This window comes from Ipomoea triloba, chromosome 1 (assembly GCF_003576645.1).
Source record: "Ipomoea triloba cultivar NCNSP0323 chromosome 1, ASM357664v1".
NCBI lineage: Eukaryota > Viridiplantae > Streptophyta > Magnoliopsida > Solanales > Convolvulaceae > Ipomoea > Ipomoea triloba.
This window is the reverse complement of record NC_044916.1, coordinates 27,274,875-27,295,444: the sequence shown is the minus strand read 5'-3', so window position 1 is coordinate 27,295,444 and position 20,570 is coordinate 27,274,875. Positions and strand designations below refer to the sequence as shown.

The following is a 20,570-nucleotide window of genomic DNA, read 5'->3' as shown; positions in this document are numbered from 1 at the left end:
TGATTAGATCAATGGCATATATTAAACCCATCTTTCACAAAAAGCTAACCACCACACCTGATCCTATATATATATATGTATGTATGTATATGTGGCCATCACTAATGGTCCTACTCCAAGAATTAATACATTTATTACGATTAGAATGAATGGGCGGCACTCCCATATCAGATGAGAATGGAGATGGTATTGCCTTTGGACACTTTTGTTTCTAAATTCTTTCCCTTTCAATTTGATAAGGAATAAGGCAACTTCTGAATTAAGTTCGTGATTGTTGAGAGTGTCTTCCTAGCTAGGATTAATCATATTGATGACCTTGTCAAGCCAGTTATTTTGACAAATATATAAGAGGTGTTGTTTGGTGTTCATATTACTGTAGTTGGCCTGCTTAAGAAGTTCTTTGTAGTCTACAATTAATGTCTGTACTTGCTACTCGCTAGACAACAAAATGTTCACGATAAGAAAACATCATGACATAGATAGCTCGATCAGTTTGTTCTAAAGTGATAGATTGTATATAAAGATATATAAATGAGCCATGATAATTGTGAAGTAGAAGTTATACACAAAATGACGAATCACTGTATATGATGAATCTTGTTATGTGATAATAAACTATTTTATATCATAGCTTTGAATGTATAAACGATTCGATATGAATGCAAATTTAAGAAGAAGTGAGATACACCCTATATGCATATATGGAGATGGCCATCACTAAAGGTCCTACAAACTATACTGCAAGGTTTGAATTAATCCATTTACAATTAGAAAGGTCGGCAGTCCCATATCAGATGAGAATGGAGATGGCATTGTATGGACATTTTTTTTTCTGAGTTCTTTCCCTTTCGAGAAGGAATATGCCAACTTCTGAAATAAATACATGGATGTTGAGTCTTCCTGGGATGTATGTGTGATATCATATTGACCTTGTCAAGCCCAATTATTTTTGACAATTCAAATAAGACACGTACCAAATTTTGTACCGTTTAATATGATGATATTTTATAGGGAAAATAGCTCACCCATCATGTGACTGCGGTAAGCAAAGACAATACTTAACCACAAAGGTTTTTTAGTTATCTGATTGTCATATCTTACTTAAAACCAATGTGTGATGAGTATTTGAACATTAACCATTTAATTGCATCCCTTATGGTAAGTCACAGCAGTGCCACGTTTCGAATCGAGTAGGGACTGAATTCGGCCAACGTCCAACACCATACACAAAATTTTCCCTTTAATTATGTGTAAAGTGACAATTTTAGCGCACCACTAACAAATTATGTTAATATTAATGATGCATTTTAAATTTTCAAAGTATTGAGGGACACTTTAGTCATTTTTTATTTATATCATTTTGTATTAAATAATTAATTAAATTTTTTTTTGCCATTGGAGTGTAGCTAAAAATTTAAAATTGTTTTGGTTTATAAGTTTACTAAATATTACTATCTACTAGTTGAAATAAATAGTACGAATTTATGTACGTTGTTGTTTTCATGTCAATAAGTTAGAGGGAGTCTTTATTTTTAAAAAAAAAAAAGAAAAAAAAGAGTTGTGGTTCTACCACAATTGCAATTTTAATTTTCTATTTGCAATAAGACATCACAAAAAACAAGCATAGATATTATATCATTGACACATACATAAAAAAAAATGTTATGAAATAGTTTGCTCACATAAAGAAATGTTGATATGAATATACATATTATAATTCACAAATCAATGTATGTTATTTGGGCATCCATTTGCTTAAATTCTCTTAAAAAATATATGTAAGAAACAAAAACATTACAAATAATACATATTGGTCATATATTACACTAATATATAAATATGAAACCAAGCATATAAATATCACATTAATTATTTAGAAAGATAAATTCATTTTTTGACCAGTAAATTGACATTTAACTATGAAATTAAAGATAAGTAGATACATGTTTATAAATCTTAGACACTAGCATTTCTTCATTACAAATGAAGAGAATCGGTATATATGAAGATTTAGTTGAGAAAATTTGAGAAAACTCTATGAAATGACTAATATGCCTTTCAATAATAATTTGAGGATTTGAAGTGCAATGTTAGTTTTTAGCTACACTCCAATGACCCCAAAAAAAAGTGTGTATCAAAGTTAATAATTAATTATTTAATACAAAATGATATAAATAAAAAAATAAATAAGGTCCTCAATAATTTGAAATTTAAAATTTCTTATTAATATTATCATAATTTGTTAGTGGTATACTAAAATTGTCACTTTACACATAATTAAAGAAAAAAATTTGGTGTATGGTAATAATTCATAGACCGAGTCTATAATATATGTATAATTAATGGACTAAAACCGCTATTTTTCATATTTTATATGATTAATTTATAATTGATTTAAAGTTGAATTGTCAATTAGTTTGGAACTCAATTAATATAAAAGATTATGACACCTGCACAGTCCACGTCAACAAATGCAAATTTTGAGTGCAAGTTATAAATGCAATAATTTTTTTTTTAAAAAAAAACTTTCATTAGATAAGAATAATTTCACTTTATCTCCCGTGTTCAATATAATGAACTCAGAGTTGAACTCACGAGGTTTAAGGAAAAAGGATTGTAACTTTTTTTTTTTTTGAGTATTACTAGCATTATTACAATATAGTATATGGTTATACATATCTTTTCAAACTTTTGACTTTTCATTTATTTGGTAGAGCCACATAAGTACCATTAAGCTACAAATTAAATTAATTGGCGAAAAGAATTGTAACTTGATTAGTGTGTATTCACTTAAATCTAATTTGTGAGAGTCAGTTTTTTGAGTGATTATTTTGTGGTACAAATATATGGGGTAGACTTATGTGGTACAAGAAATTGATGTATTGTATACTCAAAACAAATTATGTGTAAAAGAAAAATTGATTATTAAAGTAAACCTATTTGAGTTGGAAAATGAACATGGGAAGACTTGGCAAAATTCTTTAATTTGTCTTACATTAGAATGGAAAGTGGGTTTGTACTAGCATATAAACAATTTCCTTTTAGAAAGAGCTTGAATTGTATAGCATAACATATAAACAATTCTCTTTTAGGAGGAGCTTGAATTAGATATCATAAATGCTCTCTCATGTGCAAGGGTACAAATTAAATCAAATTCCAGAAGAACTTTTCTTCGGCTGCTGATTTTGAGAACTTCATTTAAAAAAGAAGAATTTTGCGAACACTTCTAAAATTTTTTTGATGTGCTCTACTGCTCTGCTTGTGTTCTAGTTGGCCAAGAACAATATAGCTTGAGCCTTCAACTACATTAATATAATCCAATTTATCTTGAGAGACTGACACTATAACGCTCCAAGCTGCTATTAATTTATCTTTAAAAAAATTAAACAATTAGCGATTATATTCTAATTATATTAAGTTTAATTATAAAATTCAGTTTTAATTTGTATTTAATTTAAATCTTATTTATCAAGATAAGAAAATAAAAAATACGATGCATGGATATTTGCATGTGCATCCAATAAAGCATATGATTTTTTTTTTTAACTGTGTACTCACACTCAGAAGGGGCAAAGGCAAGTGGCAAAATTATATATATATATATATAATTAAAAAAATGAATGGAATGATGGATATAATCAGCTCTGAACTATCTTTGGTCCCATGCTCATCACTAAAAAAATATATATGTTTGTTGCCTAAAGGAAAAAATGCATGAATGAGTCATAGATTTGGGCGATTGAGGCGAAAAAGAAAAAGGTGGAAGTGCAGTCGCATTTAAAGCATAAGCGTGGGAAGATCAGATCAGATGAGAGAAACTATAGTAGTTTTAATTATTGATCCATTAAAAGCGAGCTGAGCGTGTTTGGTTTTATATATTATTTGCATGAACCTTAGCTTGATTGCTTCCCATGCATGCATATAACATATTCTATTCCGGCACACGCTTAGCTTGCTACCAACTTGCTTTCTTTCTTCTCCATAATCTTTCACTTCCAAGAAACACATTTATTTATACTGTCTGTTGCCCTTTGACTTTCCATACACATCTATTTATTTATTTTTATTATTATATATGATGATGATGATGATAAAGTAATGAGGCCAGGATAGTTGATGACTTGAGGGTCTTAGAGTTCGAACTCCATTTTTGTTTTAAAAAATATTTTTAAATTATATTTACACCTTTCATATATTGAAAGTTATACATATCTACAAAAATTTTACTGCATTTTTTATTTGAGTATATATTTCATATTTTCACTATTTTAGCGATGGATGAACAAAATATATATTCATTTTTCACAGTATGTAGTCATCATTTTATCTAATCAATTTCACATCTATAGAAAGCAATATTATAGTAGAAGATATTGATGAATATACTTGTTAAACTTATGGGGCGTTTGGTTCAAACGTTGGAATCATAATGGTAATTGGAATAAAATATTTGGTAATGGTAGTAAATAAGAATTGGAATCAAAATAAATGTTGTAAATAATTAGATGTGGACATTACTAGAGGTATTATACTATCATAATTTTTTTTTTCGGTAGATTTACAGCAGGATCCACCCACGTAGTCGTCACTTGTGGGAATTGAACCCGGGTTCTCCCGAAATTCCTCCCCACAAAGAGAGCTCACTTGCCACTTGAGCTACTCCACTGGGTTATTATACTATCATAATACCTCTTCATTTTTATTAATTAGTCTTATAGTCCTATTAGAACTTTGTATATATATGGACTAAATGATGATTATTCTCTCCGTATTCTTCTTACTCTTTAATTTTATAACATGTTATGAGCATGAGTGCTCTATATCCTCGGTGAATGGTACTGCTTTCTAAAACCATAATTATTGATTATACTATTTTTTAAAAAAACTAAGGTCCTCAGGCAATCGTCTTTTGTACGCCATGCATCTTTTACGCCTTTTTTTTTTTTTTTTGTTTAAATATCTATTGTGAATACATTCTATTTAATCACTTGAATACACAACAACAGAAAATTCTCACAACCATGGCTTAAAATAGGAATGAGCCAACATGAAATCTATGTTATTATATTACTCCATGTGAATTCGTGTTTTTTAAAATTCATTGTACCGTATGCTGCTCCCTGCGAATATATAATTTTTGATCCTATGGCTTTTTAAAATCTGTAAATTTGCAACTACAATAATCATTAAAAATTAATTCCCCATGATCGGTAAAGGGATGAAAAATAGTTTTCTTTGTACATTTTTTTTTTATATTTTTAGACATATATATCATATGTCACCTCAAAGAAGCAAAAATTACATCTCAAATTATTTAGAATTAAGTTTATATACTGGATATATTTAAAGGATTAAAAGTGGGTTTCTCTATAATAAATAATAGCATGGTAGCTATTTGTAAGATGTTTGTCTTGTACGACATTTATAAAATTTTCTTAATTAATAATAAGGAATAATCACTGTCCTTCGATTGTTTTGTAGTTGTTAATTTACTAGCCCTTAATTTTTAATTTGATCAAATTAGCATTCAATTTTTTTAAATTTCATCAATTATGTCTCTTAGCCACTATGATGTCAATCAGTCGTTAGTTACCAAAACAGTGACTAAGAGATTTAGTTGACAAAATTTAAAACAATTAAAAGGTTAATTCGTCTAAATTGAAAATTATAGACTAAATTGTCAATTGCAAAATAATTGAGGATCAAAACAATAATTTTCCCTTATAAAAACTTGACAATATATAAATATCTAAAAGAGTTAATCATCATTTTGGTCTCTCAATTGTTTCCAAATTATCAATGTAGTCTCTAGTTTTCAATTTAAACTAATTTGATCATAAAATTGTTTAAAATTTCATCAATTAAACCCTTTCAGGGACCAAAATGATGATTTTCACATTTTTAAAATTTCGTCAATTTGGTCCATGAAGGGGTTTAATTGACAAAATTTTAAACAATTCGAAAACCAAATTAGTTGAAATTGAAAACTATGGATTATATTAACAATTGGAAAATAATTGAGGAACCAAAATGTTGATTTCACCCATCTTAAACCTGAATCCAGTAAGGTCATCCCCATTGATGGGGTGTTTGGCAAACAGCTGATAGCTGGTTGGTTTAGCTAGTAGTTGATGGCTGATTGCGTTAACTGGTTTGACCAGCTGGTTGTATTAGCTGGTTATAAAAAACTGGTTGGTAAATTAGCTGTTTATTAGTAGCTGATTGAATGTAAAATGACATTTAAGGGTATTATTATTATTATTATTATTATAAAATAACAAGCACACCACCCATTTAAAAGTAAATCCAATTGATTTTAAAGGATAAAATAGTCAATATACCCATTGTTCCCAACCAGCTGATACAAAAAGCTACATTCATTAGCTTTTCAATTTTCAGCTTATTGACCCAATAAGCCAAGGCCAATAAGCCATTTACCAAACACTTCAAAATAGCTTATTGGTTGGTCAAAAAGCTAAACTTGGTCAAATAAGCTAAAATTTGGCTTATAAGCCAATAACCAAACACCCCCGATAGCTTTTGCACGGTATTTTAGGCCACAAATGCCAACATGGAAGAGAGAAGGTGAGGAGAGAGAATGAATTGGTATCTCCTTCAAATATTGAGTTTTTTCAGATGTTATGGGGCACACTATTTAAGTAGACACACGCCCAGGAGACTGCACGCGCCCGCCTGGGCGCGTAAATGTTTTTTTTTTTAATAAATTTCTTTTATTTCAGTTTTTGTTTATTTAATTTTTTTCTCCACTACTAGTATTTTCGCCCGTGCGTTGCACGGAATGGATTTGTTATAATATTTAAAGAATATTTGGATCAATATACAATTATATATATTATAACATCGAATATTATATAGCACAATTGATGAAATTGATTGGATCGATTATGTTTTCTGATGTTTTCCTTTGAATTAGAACAAATAATTGTCCAATTACCCGGGCGTGGATAAATTTTTTTTATTATATATTGATATAATAAAAATAAAGATGAAATTATAAAAAATTCTAATATTGAACGTGTACATTTATTTGATTATAAGATTAGTACAAAAATATTACTCAATTAATTGAATAATATATGACTTGTTTGTCTAAAATTATCTTAAAAAGATCTATAAGTAATATGACTTATATAATTATATTATGACTTATATAATTATATTATTACTAAAATAAATATGAGAAAATGAGAAATAAATTAATTGTAATTATTATAAAAATAAATTCAACGACCAATGCTTAACTTAATTATCATAATAATTATTAGGCAATTATTATTAGTCAATTACACTAATATATGTGTAATTATACTTTTATACTTTAAGTATATTCATTTTCCCCATATTGCATTTAGTTTTATCTTCCTCCTCCATATTTGAATGAATTAATTTTGATTATTATAAAAATCTAACAACCCATGTTCAATTAATTTTTTTAAAGTTTAAATAACTTAGAGTTTTCAAAAAAAAAGTCCAAATTGACCTGTTTACCTACAATTGTGATGACATGGTGGTTACTAATTTTAAAATAAACTTTTTAAATAAATTTAATTAAAATAATAAAATAATAATAATAATAATAAAATTAAAAAAAAAAACAGACGTCTCCGGCAGTTCTTCTATTTTTAAATTTTTTTTTTTTAATTATTAGTGCCAATTGTTATGTGTAAATTAATATCATGCAACCTTAACTAGGAAAAATGAAAAGAATTACATAGTAATATTTACATAATTTTCGTTCCATTTTTAATTGATGATGTAGAATATTATTATTGAAATATTTCCGTTTCATTTTTTATTTCCGTTCCTTTTTTAATTTATCTTTACGTTTCATTTTTTATTTCCGTTCCTTTTTTAATTTATCTTTAATATTGTTTATAATATGCCTTTCCTTTTTTAATTTATCTTTAATATTGTTTATAATATGCCTTTATTATTTATGATGTATAATGTTTTCCTTTTTTAATTAAATTGCAATGATATGATGTATAATGTTTTCCTTTTTTAATTAAATTGCAATGATATGACCATTTCCTTTTTTATTTTAGTTAATTATGGATATTTTTTTATTTTCAGTTAATTAGTCAATTAGAATAATAGATCCACTGGTATTTTTACCTAATTTCTGTTCTATTTTTAATTAATGATGAAGAATATTATTATTGAAATATTTTCATTCTATTTTTAATTTACCTTTACTATTGTTTAAAATTTAAAATATGCATTTACTATTCTTATGTTTTTATATATAGTATAGATTAATATTATGCTAATTATGACGTCCATGTATTATGAATAAGTATGGTAATTAAGGAGTATATATTATAATTAAAAAATAATGTATATTTTAATTTCGTTTAATTATGGACATAATATGTGTATGTTTAATTTTCTTTAATTTTATCCGTAATATATATGTGTATGTTTAATTTTCTTTAATTTTATCCGTAATATATATGTGTATGTTTAATTTTCTTTAATTATGTCCGTAATATGTGTACCATTAATTTCTTTAATTGATTAGATAAAATTACGGCAAGTATAAAAAACCGTTTAATAAAAGTATAATGTTTGAACTAATTTCTCAATGACCATAATTATTAAGATTTTATTCCAAAGTAACCATTAGCATAATTTTATATGTGTAATAATCTGTGAATTGAAATAATTTACATAATTGTATGGACGTAATAATATGTAAATTAGCATAATAATACGTGAATTGAAATAATTATCATAATTTTGTTAATCTCCTCTAATTATGGATGTAATATGTGTATTATCAATTTCGTTAACTGATTTGATAAAATTTATATTACGAACAACAATATTAATTCATTAGTTGTCATAACTTTTAAGATTTTATTCAAAAGTAATCAAATGAAATGCACGGGTAATTGACATTATCTTAAGTAAAAATATATAAAATTATCGTAAGAATGAAATCTCTATGTTTAATGACCATAATAAATTTAGATGTTAAATATAGTGTAATTACCACGGATTATTTATATGGTAAATAGTATATGGTAATTACCTATATAGATTAGCATATTAAACGGATTAACATATGGAACAATGTTATAAAAAAGGAAGGAAGCATAAAATATATTAGGAATAATATCAATTAAATAAAATATAATAGGAATTTCTCAATTCTATATTTATAATTACCTTTATAAACAGATTTAATAGGAAAATTTAGTTACAAACTTATATTAAGAGTTATGGATTATTATTATATTATTATTATTATTATTAGGAAAATTATATTAAGAATTTTAGATTATTGTTACTACGGAGTATTATATTATTATTATTATTATTATTATTATTATTATTATTATTATTATTATATTAACATAATAGATTTTAAATCGAGGCTACACAATTTAATATTATTATTTCATTTATTCAAGTACAGTAATCACCATTTTTTAACTAATAAGTGTGAATTAGTATTGTGCAATTAATGATAAAGATTAATAATAATTAGAATCAACAATCAATGATACAATGACCCATGTTTAGCTTCCAATGCACCATTTTTTATAAAATGAAGAATTGGAATGGTAAAACGAACAATTGGAATGAATAATTGAGGATTTATTCAAGTATAGTAACCACCATTTTTACCAAATTACATAAGCATCCGTAAATGGGGAAGATCAAGATTGCAAATTCTACAATATATAGATGAGCATCCGTAGATTGCTAGTTATTTTGCACAGTACAACTAAAAAGATGGATAGTTAAATAAGCTATTATCATTCAAAATCTTGTAATACAAAGTTACAATACAATGTTTTTCCATTAGAAATTACCAATCAAAGTAATGTGATTAAAATATATAATTATAGAAAACATTTGATTGTTCACTACAATCACTCTGAAAATTATAATTTTACATACGTGATACGCCCATGGCAAAATTGACCTAGCTACTTGAAACCTTATCAGCAAAAATTAAAGCATATTGAGCTGTTAAAATCAAACTAAATCACAGTACTACAAAATACTCTATGGAATGCAGACTACACCATAAGGATCTCCAACATGCAGAATGAATCAACTAAAAATTAAATCATACCGCATACCATAACAATTCTACGCGTGTTAAATTTCGATCTTCGACTTCGTAGAATTACAGATTATAGATCTCTAACTAATAGTCAGAGCACAGATATTGGTACGTTGTGAGAGAAGAGTCATTTCTCATCATTATATAGTGGAGGATAAACATAATATGGAAGATTTTTCAAAAGGAAAGTATAATTAATTTTAATTTTATGTAAATATAAATGATTGACATGTAAAAATCTACTACAATATTATATAATTTTTTCATTCTAATATAGTTAATTACATGTCAATTATATAAATATATATAGATATATAGATATAGATTGTCATATCACTAATCACCAATCACCAATTAATTAATTAATATCAATATCAATCAATATCAATATTAATATATAACAATATTACCATATCACTAATCACCAATCACCAATTTATATATATATATATATATATATATATATATATATATATATTAATATTAATATTAGTATATATTAGTATATAACAATAACAATATTACCATATCACTAATCACCAATCACCAATTAATTATTCTTTTTTAAAATAATCACCAATTAATTAATTAATATTAGTATATATTAATATATTATATATTAATATTAAGAATAATACCATATACCATATTATCAATTATCAATTATATATCATCAATCACCCATCACCCATTAATATTAACAATATTACCATATTATCATATTATCATTATCATATTACCATAATAATATTATAGGATGGATAATTAATAAAATAATAAAATAATAAAATAATAAATAAATAAAATAAATGATTTTACCAAAATACCCCTAAGTTTTGGGGGAAAAATTTGAGAGGAAGATATTGTTTTTATATATAGTATAGATTTTCTCTTTTTTAATCATACTTAAAAAAGCTGTTCAAAAACCACACCAAAATTTCAAGTATTGAGGAAGGCCTTAGTGGGAGTGGATGAAACAATTCAAGTGTCTCGAAAACTAGCAAATCTTGGCGTGAATAAAACTGTGGATGTTTTCGGAAAAAAAAAAAAAAAACTGTGGATATATTAAATGATGTATGGTACATCTCAACCGTCATATTGTCTCTCTTTAACACATGCATTTGTTTATGCATTACTCCATTCTGAGCACTATACATAAATACGACGACGATGTTTCAGCGGCGAAATTACCGTATGTAGTATCTCTCACCTTCTACGTCATCTCATCATTCTTCATATATATTGACCAATACATCAATTCACCAATAATAATACGGAGTAATAAAGTAGACAATTTTCGTGTTTGAGTCATATTTGTCAATAGTAGTACATACACAATATAGCTATTGTCCGCTACTAACAACGCAAATATAACACTCTGTACTAGTGATTAACAGTCGTGATACTGTGGACCACGGTCCACAATGCATTGTGGACCATAGGTCATGGTTGATATTGCAGTTGTGTTGAACTGATATTACAGTTGTGTTGGAAGGATATTGTAATTGTGTTAAAAAGGAACTGCAGTTGCGCGGAACAGAGGCCGTGTCATCCATCTGGAACTGCAGTTGTGTTGAACGGATGAAAAGATACTGCAGTTGTGTTGAACGGATGAACGACCTCTGTTCCGTGCAACTGCAGTATCTTTTCAACACAACTGCCACACAACTGCAGTATCAGCTATGATCATGGTCCACAATATAATTTGCGACCGACTAATACATCAATATATGTACTGAATTAAAAAAAAAAGTATTATTGTTATATATACCTATTGTATCCACAATCCACCACCACTGTTGTGTCATAAATATTGTCAACGAGTTTGCATGATTGCATGTTATAGTTTCACACTTTTTCTCCATGCAATTGCAATTTGCAGCCGACCAACCGAAAAAGAATACAGTATATACTACACGGGAATGAACACAGCTAATTTAGTCAATGGCAGCGACTTTACCGGGATTGTATGGCATTTTTGGAAATGATGTCTGACAACAATTGAAGTTTTACATTTTTGATTTAGTCAATGATTGATGGTGTAGTAGTTCATCAAATCCCTGATTATGAACCTTCTTAACTTCTAGCTTGTTGCCCAGATCTACATATATGGTGGTATAGCAAAAAGTTGATGTGGTCAAACAAACATTCACCACATTTTATTTGTCATCAATGTGAATATAATGACCCAATAATGGTTTGTCAACGTGAATGGTAGTAGTGTAACTACTATGAACATATTCCAATTCATTAATTGAAATTGAGCTAATTTTAGTTTCTATTTCTCAATTATTATTATTTTTTGTTTAATATGCAATGTCAGAAAGGGGCTCAAATAACGCAACTACTTCACTCTTTGCACTAGAACTACTAAATGGGTCAGTACGTCCGTACGGGGTCGCTTATCTCATCTGGCAAATTTTGTAGTCTTCGACTTAAAAATTGACTAGATTTGATGTTTAATTTTGAAAATTTACCAATTTCAGACTTGTGTGATGAACAAATTAGTAGTTTTTTTTTTTTTTTTATAACAAAAGTTTCCTGACTTTGCTAAATTATATCTCGGACCCCATGAACCCGCTCACAAGTCCAATTGTACACTTCTACGCACAGAGGAGCTCTCAAACCCAAACCTTCAATATTTGTGACGTGAATTGAACCTCTGCTCTACCCCTGGAAGCAATTCATAAGTTAAACTTCTTATTCACTAGACCAATGTCATGGGAGCATCAAATTAGTCCTTGACCATGAATAAAAGTGACAAATTTATAAACACCTGACATAAAATGTGATCAATTTTGAAATTAAGTAAAGAAAAGAAACAAATGTAATAATCAAGAAGTAAAATTTAAAATTAACTCTCGGAAACCAATTAGTTACATTGTAGAGTTATATAAATAAACATATGGGTCCTTCATGTATGTACTATTTCCATCCATATATCTTGTGCTAGTGTACATAATATAACTTCAACTTTCATAGACAATATTCTTGTGCACAGTCCTAATGTAATATAATTAAATCACACAATGATTAATTGTTAATTTTTTGTGTCTTTGCATTCAAGAAAATCTGAATTAGATATGATTTTTTATTTCAAGTCTTTAATTTACGCATGAGGATAAATTTTTTGGCATGATTGTTGATGATTGTACATATGTGTACAACGTAGTACAATCTCCCTTAGCGATTGGCCCAAATTACTGTATTAAATTAAATTCCCATAAAGTTGATTTTTAATGTCAAACGGTTAAAAACCAGTTGTCAAATTGAGTTAAGGCTTGTTTTCATTTCGTCGTTTTCAAACCGCTCATTCCGCGTAATCAGCTGGTCCTCTAGAGTAAATATAAATCGTAGACATGTGCAGTCTCCCTAGTACACGCTTATAGCTAGGTAACAACGTAACGTTGACTATATTCGGATCCTAATTTTAAAAAATAATAAATTTACGTGATAATCCCAGATTCTCAACAGAATTGATTGGGTAGTTAGATTGATTTATAACTAACACTTAAGGTCTTTTACACATTTAACAACCGATTATAGCAATAAGATTCAAACTTAGTCGGGATCATTCCAACAATCCAACCAAGTTAATCATACTATTGACTCGGTAATCACAACAATGTTTCAAGTTTAACTCTCAGTGAGAGTGCATGACTTATTTGGCCTTAATGTTGGTTTGAACTGGTCATCAATGAACAGCCTAAAAATTAGTTTACATCCTTATGGTCGTTTATCAACTATGGTCATAAGACGGATTTACCTAAATACCTAATGCACACTTGGTACACACTTAGGTAGTGGTCGAAGATTTTCCTCGAGAAAAGATTCAAACTTGTATAGGTCAGGAAAGGATATACAGTAATTTATTAGCCCGTTTGTGTATGAGAAATCGACCCCCAATTTAAGGTCACATGCATTTTGTATATGAGATATTGCTATTGCACCATTCCTAACCAAAATTAGATATTTTTGGTAGTATGAAATGCTTGTAAAGTTTGTTACGTGCATATACACAAAAGGTCATACTTGTGTGAATCGGTCTCACGAATCCTTATCCGTGAGATAAAACGGGCCGGGTCATTATGTAAATGTAATACTTATACTAGCGAATGTAATATTAATTAGGAATAACATGGCGTTTGGTTGGAACGGATGAATTAAGGGGAGAATGAATTGTAATTTGGTGGAAAAAAAATAAGGTGAAAATAAAGTAGGAATTCAAATTATATTGTTTGGCAGGAAGGAATAGAATTATTGGGAATGAAAAGGGAAGAAGTGATATAAAGACTAAAATGCCTTTGTGTGTAATAATACTAATAATAATATTCAAGGGCAAATATGTCATTTTCTTCGTTTCCCTTTGGTTTGTATGGATGAGTTGCAATTCATATGGGGACCTATAAATTGCAATTCATTGAATTGAGGGAATTACAATTCCCTCCAACAAAAAAAATGTAGTTTCTTCTTTAATGGAATTACATTGGCATTGAATAATTGTAATTCATGCAAACCAAACCCCCCATAAAGTGATTGTTACTTGTTGGTTTTATTGACCATTGGGGTAGTCAAACAGCGGGCCAATACGACCGGTCGAATAAATAAAGGAGCAGGAAAAATAAGTAAACACAAGGGTTTTTACGTGGAAACCCAATAGATGAAAACCACAGGGCCTTTTTGGGCGATGTCAAGCCGAAATCCACTATCTTTTTGTAGTTGTGTACATGTGTTGTAGAGTGTCTAGAGAGGGTTTTTGATTTGATGTCCACACATAGTAGAATAGAGTACAATACATATGGTAATTCAAGATCTACATGGTTATTTGGTATTTATGGTGATATAGGGTATTTTATGGGGTAGGAGTTAATTTTGGTTGGCTTTGATAGCTCTTCCATAATTGCTTGATTGCCATTTAATACCTTTCTTTATTGTAGCTTTGACCACCGGTTATTTATATCCCATCATTACTTATAAGGAAAAACGTAATAATTTTGATGACAAATGTAATATTTTTACATTTTGATGTAAAAGTATTATTTTCTTCATCAAAAGTATTATATTTTTCCATACAAGTAATAACATGCATTTTATTCATGATTTAATATTGCATTTGCTAGCTAGCATAAGTATTACATTTAATCTTCACTTGACATGTCTCACGGACAATGATATGTGAGGCGGTATCACACAAGTTTTTGTCATACCCAAAATGTTATAATGTTAATTAAGTGACATTGCATTACTAAAAAAATATAGATTATGGTATTGTTAATCGTTTGCCTAACTTAGAGGGATACTTGTACTGTTTTTAGGTTAGGTGACTATACAACAAGATTTGTAGGTATGAATTTGCAATATATATATATGCTCATTTTACTTTTATGTTTTAAACATGTGGTAGAGAGGGGATATGATATAGTAAAACGGCGTGCAGAGAGTATATTTTTCAAATAGCTATAAACAAGAGTTTTCAAACAAAACCAGAAATGGGATTAGTAGGCGGTCACCAACAATCTAACCTACCATAATGTTGATAACCAAATATATATATCTGTATGTAGCTACTATACTATATCTTCACGTATATGGCATGCACTTTTTCATCTGACAAATTTACAGACAGAACAAAAATAAATAAATAAATAAATATATGAATGAAAAATTAATTTATCCAAAATTGCAAAAATAAAAATGTTGCAGCGTAGCATTTAATGCTGGCGGTATGGGAAACGAGTGACGACCAAATGAAATATTTGTATAGTCAACTCTCCCGGCCCCGTCGCACTCTCCTCTCCCATGCCCAAAACTTTCCAGATTGCCGTGTTTGCTGCTTTGTTCCATGAACATGCTATTCACTTTATTGCAAAAATTTTTGTTAAAAGTTTATCAAGTATACTATATTATCTAGTTTGGTAATAATAACCTTTTTTGAAAAATAGTATTAAATAAGTCGTTGAACTTATAGTTCTTGTGCAATTGGATTACTAAATTTAAATACGTGTAATTGAACGATTAAATAAGTAAAATAACTGTAATTGCGATGTTTTTATGATTTTTTAATGCAATTTGAGTTGAAAATATTTGAATTTTTTAGCATAATGGGAGAAAAAGACAACTCTTAGTACATATCATGTAAGCAATGTGATTGGATTCTATCAATTTTTTTTTTATTAAAAAAGACCAATTCGTAAATCCTTAATTTTCTAAATTCCTTATTTTTTCATTTTCCCTATCAGCACTTAGATTGTTATATTGTTATTTGGATTAAGTTTTATGTGATGTTCAGACTTAGCTTATTTTGGAATAAAAATTTGAAATATGTATTGTTGACTTATTTTTTATATTTTGAAATTTAAAGTATCAGTGAAAATAAATAAATAATTATGTGTGATAGAGAACTTTAAGTTTTCAAACTAAATCAAATCCGAACCAAAATTGAACTCTTTCAAATTGAATTGAAACTGAAATCAAACCAAATTGCAATATTAAACCTTATGGCTTAAATTGAATGGTTTCATTTTTTTTTTTCAAAATCAAAACCGAACCAAAATCAAAATGTCTACCCTTACAAATGGTAAACCTTAATATATACTTGATACATGTGACATGCTAATTTTATTCTTCTAGGAACACACTAATTTTAATTATGTACGGTATATATTGTACTCCCTCTGTCCCATTTTACCTGTTCTATTTACTATTCATAGGTCAAACGAACTCTTTTTTCATGGCTTATTTTCTTTAGTAATTTTTTATTGTTTTTAAATTTTTTTTTTTTGTTTAATAATACTTTTAATGTAGTTTCTAAATATATAAATTTTATATATTAATACTAAACTTAATATTATGAAAATTTGGATTAAAATTAAAATAACTTCAGTCAAACTTCGTTAAACGAACCAGACAATCAAAATGGGACGGAGGTAGTAGTATTTTTCCTGATACATTGAGCACTAAGCTGAGTAACATTAATCACAATATAGACATAAAGTACTAAAAGTCGTGGTCAATATAATCGTCATCTTTTAATTAAAATATATGGATTGCACCACCATAATATACTGCCGGGGGCTTAGATATTATTTAATAATATGTGTCTCTCCTCAAGCCCCCTTTCTCTTTAAATACCTCTGCAGGCGTTCCTATAATCTTCATCCTTAGCTCCCTCCAACTTTAATTTATACACATCTCTCTCTCTCTCTCTCATCATCTCCATCTTTATTTTATCAGCTACCAATAATATAGCAATAGTAATGGCAAAACCTGCGATGAAAAGTATGGTTTTTCCGATGGTACTGCTGAGGCTAGTAAAATGGCTGTTGTATAGACTCTTAGCCAATTCATGTTACAGAGCTGCTGTGAAGCTAAAGAACTCAACCACTTCTTTCTTCCACAAAAACCCATCTTTTAAATCTCCCAACAACCAATATTCTCTGTACCCAAATCTCACCAAATACTTCGTTTTCCCCCACCATGATAATTCCCAGAAAACCTTTGTCTGTGATGTTCAGGGAACTCTGCTGAGAACCCAATCTTTCTTCCCCTTCTTCATGCTCGTCGCCTTCGAAGGCGGGAGCATAATCAGAGCCTTCTTCCTGCTCCTCTCGTCCCCGTTTCTGTGGTTCCTGGATTTTGAACTCAAGCTCAGGCTCATGATCTTCATAACCTTCTGTGGGCTGAGGTTGAAGGACATGGAAACCGTTGGGAGGGCCGTTTTGCCCAAGTTTTACCTCGAAAACCTTAACTTTCACGTCTACCAAGTCATGGATTCGTGTGGTGCTAAGATGGTGTTCACCAGCGTGCCCAGAGTGATGGTTGAGGGCTTCTTGAAAGAGTATTTGAGTGTTGATGATGTGAAGGGGACAGAGCTTCATGTGATTGGGAATTTCTTTACTGGCCTGGTTTCTGGTTCTGGGCTGCTTGTGAAGCATAGGGCTTTGAAACAAGTGTTTGGGGAGAAGAGACCTGATATTGGAATTGGTACTTCATCATTTCATGACCATCTTTTCATCTCCCCTTGCCAGGTATAATTCCCTAATATTTTAAAGGATTATTTGTATTTTAACTTCTTTAAATTATTTGTCTTTTAATTCATTTAAATCTCAGAGAAAACGGAATTTTTGGCCCCTACACTAGTCCTTGTAAGTTAATTTAAGGCTGTTTATTAAATAGCTGATTGAGTTAGTGAATTTTGATTGTAGAAAGTGTTTAGTAAATTACTCCATAGTTGTTAGTTAATAACTTATTACATGCAAAATGACTGCTTTGATCATGTTTTTGAATTTTAACATTTTGGAACAATAAACTGTTACAAAAAGCTAATTAATAAAAAAACACCCACATTGATTGTTAAACCAAGTCAAACAACTAATAGTGGTCAAATAAGCCAAAATTAATTGGTAAGCTAACTATATTTAATATGGCCTTAAACAAAGTTAGATGCTCAACCTTTGTTTCTTGTTGAATGTCTTGTTTCTAATTTAATGAATTAAGTTTTATCTCTAAAAAAATATGTTATTTTTTTTATCTAAATTTTATTATATTTTCAGAGCAATTAAAAATTGTCCAGTAAAACACGTTTTGATAGTAGACGAGGTTAATTTGTAGTAGTACTATAGCATCTTACAATCTTACATTAATGGGCTCAAATAATTAATTAAGGACTTAAAAAGTCCACAGGTGTATTATTGTTATAATGACGGTAAAGTTAGGTGTATGTTGAGTTTCGTTCGATCACTTGTTACAACCTGTCAACTTGCATGTCGTACTATGTACTACATTGGTGTCTTAAACTTGTTGACCTACCCTACGTCCCTACTAAGGGCTATTTACTATGATGATTTATACTCATCACTCATGTACTATAAATGCAAAAAAAAAAAAAAAAAAAATTAGGTATACCATTTTTTGAGAGAAAAAAAATCCCATGCACTAGAGTGGAAATCTTGTTTGTCATTAAAAAGTTAAGGATAAAATATTTATGGAAAACTTTATTATAAAATTGTTGATTCATTTTCTATGAGATGAGTCACATTCTAAAGCATAAAGAAATATTGTCCCCATTGAGACAGTTCATGACATCCAAAAATATGAGTCATTTCGTTGTCACTAGACTATAAGATCATTGGCCATTTAATATTTAAGTATGCTAGATTTTTAAAAGTATAATTTCCGTATATTCCATATACTCTAAAATATCCCTATTTTATTTAATATAATGAATAAGAATCTTCTCATTTTGCGGGCCATGTAACTTGTTTTTCTAAAACAAAATTAAAAGATATATTCCTATCTTATAGAGATATTATATAGTCAATGTAACAATATAATGACACGATCCCTACAAAATTTATGTGTATTACATCGTAATTAAGCATGATAATAAAGTTGTTGCGTCTATGTTGGACCAGGAAGCTTACGTGGTGAGCAGAGAAGAGAACAGCAAGGCAGCTTCATCGTCAAGCTCAGTAATGCCAAGAGAAAAGTATCCAAAGCCACTTGTGTTCCATGATGGAAGGCTAGCATTCTTGCCCACACCCCTAGCAACCTTGGCCATGTTCATGTGGATTCCATTGGGTATACCCTTAGCAATCTACAGGATGTTCATTGGGTTCTTACCCTACAACGCAGCAATCTTCTTGGGCAGCTCAAGTGGTTTGAACGTGAGAGTGGTGGGGACAGACCCTCCACGATCACAAAATGGGAAAGGGGTTCTCTATGTGTGCACCCACAGAACCCTCCTTGACCCAGTTTTCCTAAGCGTAGTCCTAAAAAAGCCCTTAACCGCAGTGACATATAGCCTGAGCAGAATGTCAGAGTTAATTGCACCAATCAAAACTGTGAGGCTATCCAGAGATAGAGCCCAAGATGGGGAGAAAATGCAGGAAATGTTGAGTCTTGGTGACTTGGTGGTTTGCCCTGAAGGGACAACATGCAGGGAGCCTTATCTATTAAGGTTTAGCTCACTGTTTGCTGAGCTGGCCGATGAGATTGTACCCGTTGCTATTGACACCAGTGTTAGCATGTTTTACGGGACCACTGCTAGCGGGCTCAAGTGCTTGGACCCGTTCTTCTTCCTGATGAATCCCGTGCCCACTTATCGGATAAAGATTCTTGAGAAGGTGCCCCGAGAGCTCACGTGTGCTGGCGGGAAGTCTAGCTTTGAGGTGGCTAATTACATACAGAGACAACTGGGTGAGGCCTTGGGGTTTGAGTGCACCACTCTCACCAGAAGAGACAAGTATTTGATGTTGGCTGGGAATGAAGGGATTGTTCAAAATAAGAATTAAGGTTGATTTCTAACTCTAAATATGAAATTATTCTTCTTCTTCTTCTTTTACCATGTTATTAAAAAAATATGATGTTTTGTAATCTATTGATGATTGTCACCTAAGTGACTAAGCTACTACTGTATATTTCATTTTTTGTAATGTTAATTCTATAGTAGCAAGGTTCTACTGTAAAGAGA

At 29.6% G+C, this 20,570-nt stretch overlaps 1 protein-coding gene across 1 annotated transcript; it reads left to right on the top strand.

Moving 5' to 3' along the window:
* The first annotated feature begins 17,250 nt into the window (after positions 1-17,250).
* LOC115996252 (glycerol-3-phosphate acyltransferase 1-like) lies at positions 17,251-20,570 on the top strand. Its single transcript, XM_031235418.1, has 2 exons — positions 17,251-18,126; positions 19,513-20,570. Exons 1-2 carry the CDS (start codon positions 17,356-17,358, stop codon positions 20,389-20,391), a joined length of 1,650 nt encoding a protein of 549 aa, XP_031091278.1. The 5' UTR covers positions 17,251-17,355; the 3' UTR covers positions 20,392-20,570.